At 38.0% G+C, this 2,419-nt stretch overlaps 1 protein-coding gene across 1 annotated transcript; it reads left to right on the top strand.

Annotated features, from left to right (window-relative positions):
* The first annotated feature begins 88 nt into the window (after nt 1-88).
* Nucleotides 89-1,281, top strand: LOC124891286. Its single transcript, XM_047403072.1, has 2 exons — nt 89-422; nt 572-1,281. Exons 1-2 carry the CDS (start codon nt 89-91, stop codon nt 1,279-1,281), a joined length of 1,044 nt encoding a protein of 347 aa, XP_047259028.1.
* The last annotated feature ends 1,138 nt before the right edge of the window (nt 1,282-2,419 follow it).

Below are 2,419 nucleotides of genomic sequence, written 5' to 3'. Positions count from 1 at the left end.
TTTAACGGTTTTAAACCAACAATTGGTATCAAAGCTTGAATCTTAAGGGACTTGTGAGTGTTTGCATCAATCTGATCCAGTGGAAACCATGAACGGAGAAACAAATTTTTCTTCAATGACACCACCAACTTTTGATGGAGAAAGTTATCAAATTTGGGCAGTAAGAATGCGGATATATCTGCAAGCTTTGGATCTATGGGAAGTTGTTGAAGATGAATACGAGATAGCTCCCTTGCCTGAGAATCCCATGGTGGCACAGATTAAAACTCACAAGGAGAGGAAAACCAGGAAATCAAAGGCACTGGCATGCGTATTTACTACAGTTTCATCTAATATCTTCACTCGTATCATGTCTCTGAAATCAGCGAAAGAGGTATGGAATTATCTCAACACTGAGTATGAAGGAGATGAAAGGATTCGAGGTATGCAAGTGTTGAATCTGGTACATGAGTTTGAGCTGCAAAAGATGAAAAAAAGTGAAACCATAAAAGAGTAACGGCACCTGAAAGATTTGAGGCTACCATAACAACCTTAGAAAATACTAAGGACTTGTCCAAGATTACACTTGCAGAGCTCTTAAGTGTTTTTAAAGCGCAAGAGCAACAGCGTGTTATGAGACAAGGAGGAGCTATTGAAGGTGCCTTACCATCCAAGCATCATGATGATGGATGTTCTAAGAAGAAGAAGAAAAATAAGAATAACCAACCAACCAATGAAGAAGGTGCAGCTCACAACAACAAAAACAAAACAAGTGATTTCAAAGGAAAATACTCTCCTTGTAAGCATTGCGGCAAGCTCGGACATGCACCTTTCAAGTGTTGGAAGAGGCCTGATGCTAAGTGCACTAAGTACAATCATCTTGGTCATGAAGCGATCATTTGTAAAAACAAAACTCACTATCAAGATGCAGAGGCTCGAGTTGTTAATGAACAGGAAAAAGATCAACTTTTTGACGCATCGTGTTTTACAAACAACATCTCAAGCGAGTCCTGGCTAATTGATAGTGGTTGTACAAATCATATGACTCATGATGAGGAGATTTTCAAATATATAGACAAGTCTGCAATCTCTAAAGTCAGAATCGGTAAGGGTGATTATCTTTCTGCCAAAGGAAAAGGAATAGTAGCTATTGAAAGCCGCTCAGGTACAAAGTTAATTTCAGATGTACTTTTTGTTCCAGAACTTGATCAAAATTTATTGACCGTAGGACAACTTTTGGAGAATGGTTTTAAGCTTAATTTTGGGGACAAGAAATGTGTGATATTTGATCCAAAAGGTTAAGAAATCTGCCAAGTTAAGATGAGAGGAAAAAGTTTTTCGTTTGATCCAATGGAAGGAAAGTCCGCTACCTATTCGAGCCAAGAGATGACAGCAGATGTATGGCATAAGAGAATCGTTCATTTTCATCACAATGCACTCTTGCACATGGTGAAGAAAGATATGGTTCTAGGACTACCATCCATGGAGGAAAAATGCACAACCTGCAACACATATCAATTTGGAAAGCAAAGCAGGATGCCTTTTGCCAAGGCAGCCTGGAAAGCATCGGAGAAGCTTCAGTTAGTCCATACTGATTTGTGTGGACCACATAAAACTGCTTCTCTTAACGGAAGTAAATATTTTATAACATTTATTGATGATATGACAAGAATGTGTTGGATTTATTTTCTTAGATTCAAATCTAAAGTACCTGAAGTATTATAGAAATTCAAAGCTTTGGTACAAAATCAAAGTGGTTGCAGGATGCAAACGCTTAGATCAGATAATGGTACTAAGTACACATCTGATCGATTTGAAAAGTTTTATGAAAATGAAGGTATTGAGTATCAACTCACTGCCCCGTATACTCCGCAACAGAATGGAGTCAGTGAAAGGAAGAATAGGAAGATAATGGAGATGTCGAGGTATTTGTTATATGAGAAAGGCCTGCCAAAATATTTATGGGAAGCAGCTGACACTGCTATTTTTTTGCTGAACAGATTGCCTACCAAAGCTGTTGACAGCAAGACACCTTTTGAGGCGTGGCACGGGTATAAGCCGTCCTTAAAAAACTTAAAAATCTTTAGTTGTTTGTGTTTCTCTTATATTCCGCAGGTTAAGAGGGACTAGTTAGACAAGAAAGCTGAACCTGGAGTCTTTATTAGTTACAGTTCAATCTCTAAAGCTTACCAGATTTTTCAGCCTCATACTGGAAAAATAATGATAAGTAGAGATGTATTTTTTATGGAGAATGAGCAGTGGGACAGGGAAAAAGTTAACCAGAAGCAAATCACAAGCAATCTACCAAATTTTGATGAAAACATTGATGATCAACCTGTAAGAGGAACAAGGTTGCTCTCTGAGATATACCAGAGATGTAATGTGGTCATTTTAGAGCCTTCTAGATTTGAAGAAGCTACTTTAGATCCTAAGTGAAAAG

This window comes from Capsicum annuum, unplaced genomic scaffold (genome assembly GCF_002878395.1).
Source record: "Capsicum annuum cultivar UCD-10X-F1 unplaced genomic scaffold, UCD10Xv1.1 ctg33448, whole genome shotgun sequence".
Taxonomy (NCBI): Eukaryota; Viridiplantae; Streptophyta; class Magnoliopsida; order Solanales; family Solanaceae; genus Capsicum; species Capsicum annuum.
Note: the sequence above shows the minus strand (reverse complement) of the source record. Positions and strands in the feature narration are given on the sequence as shown.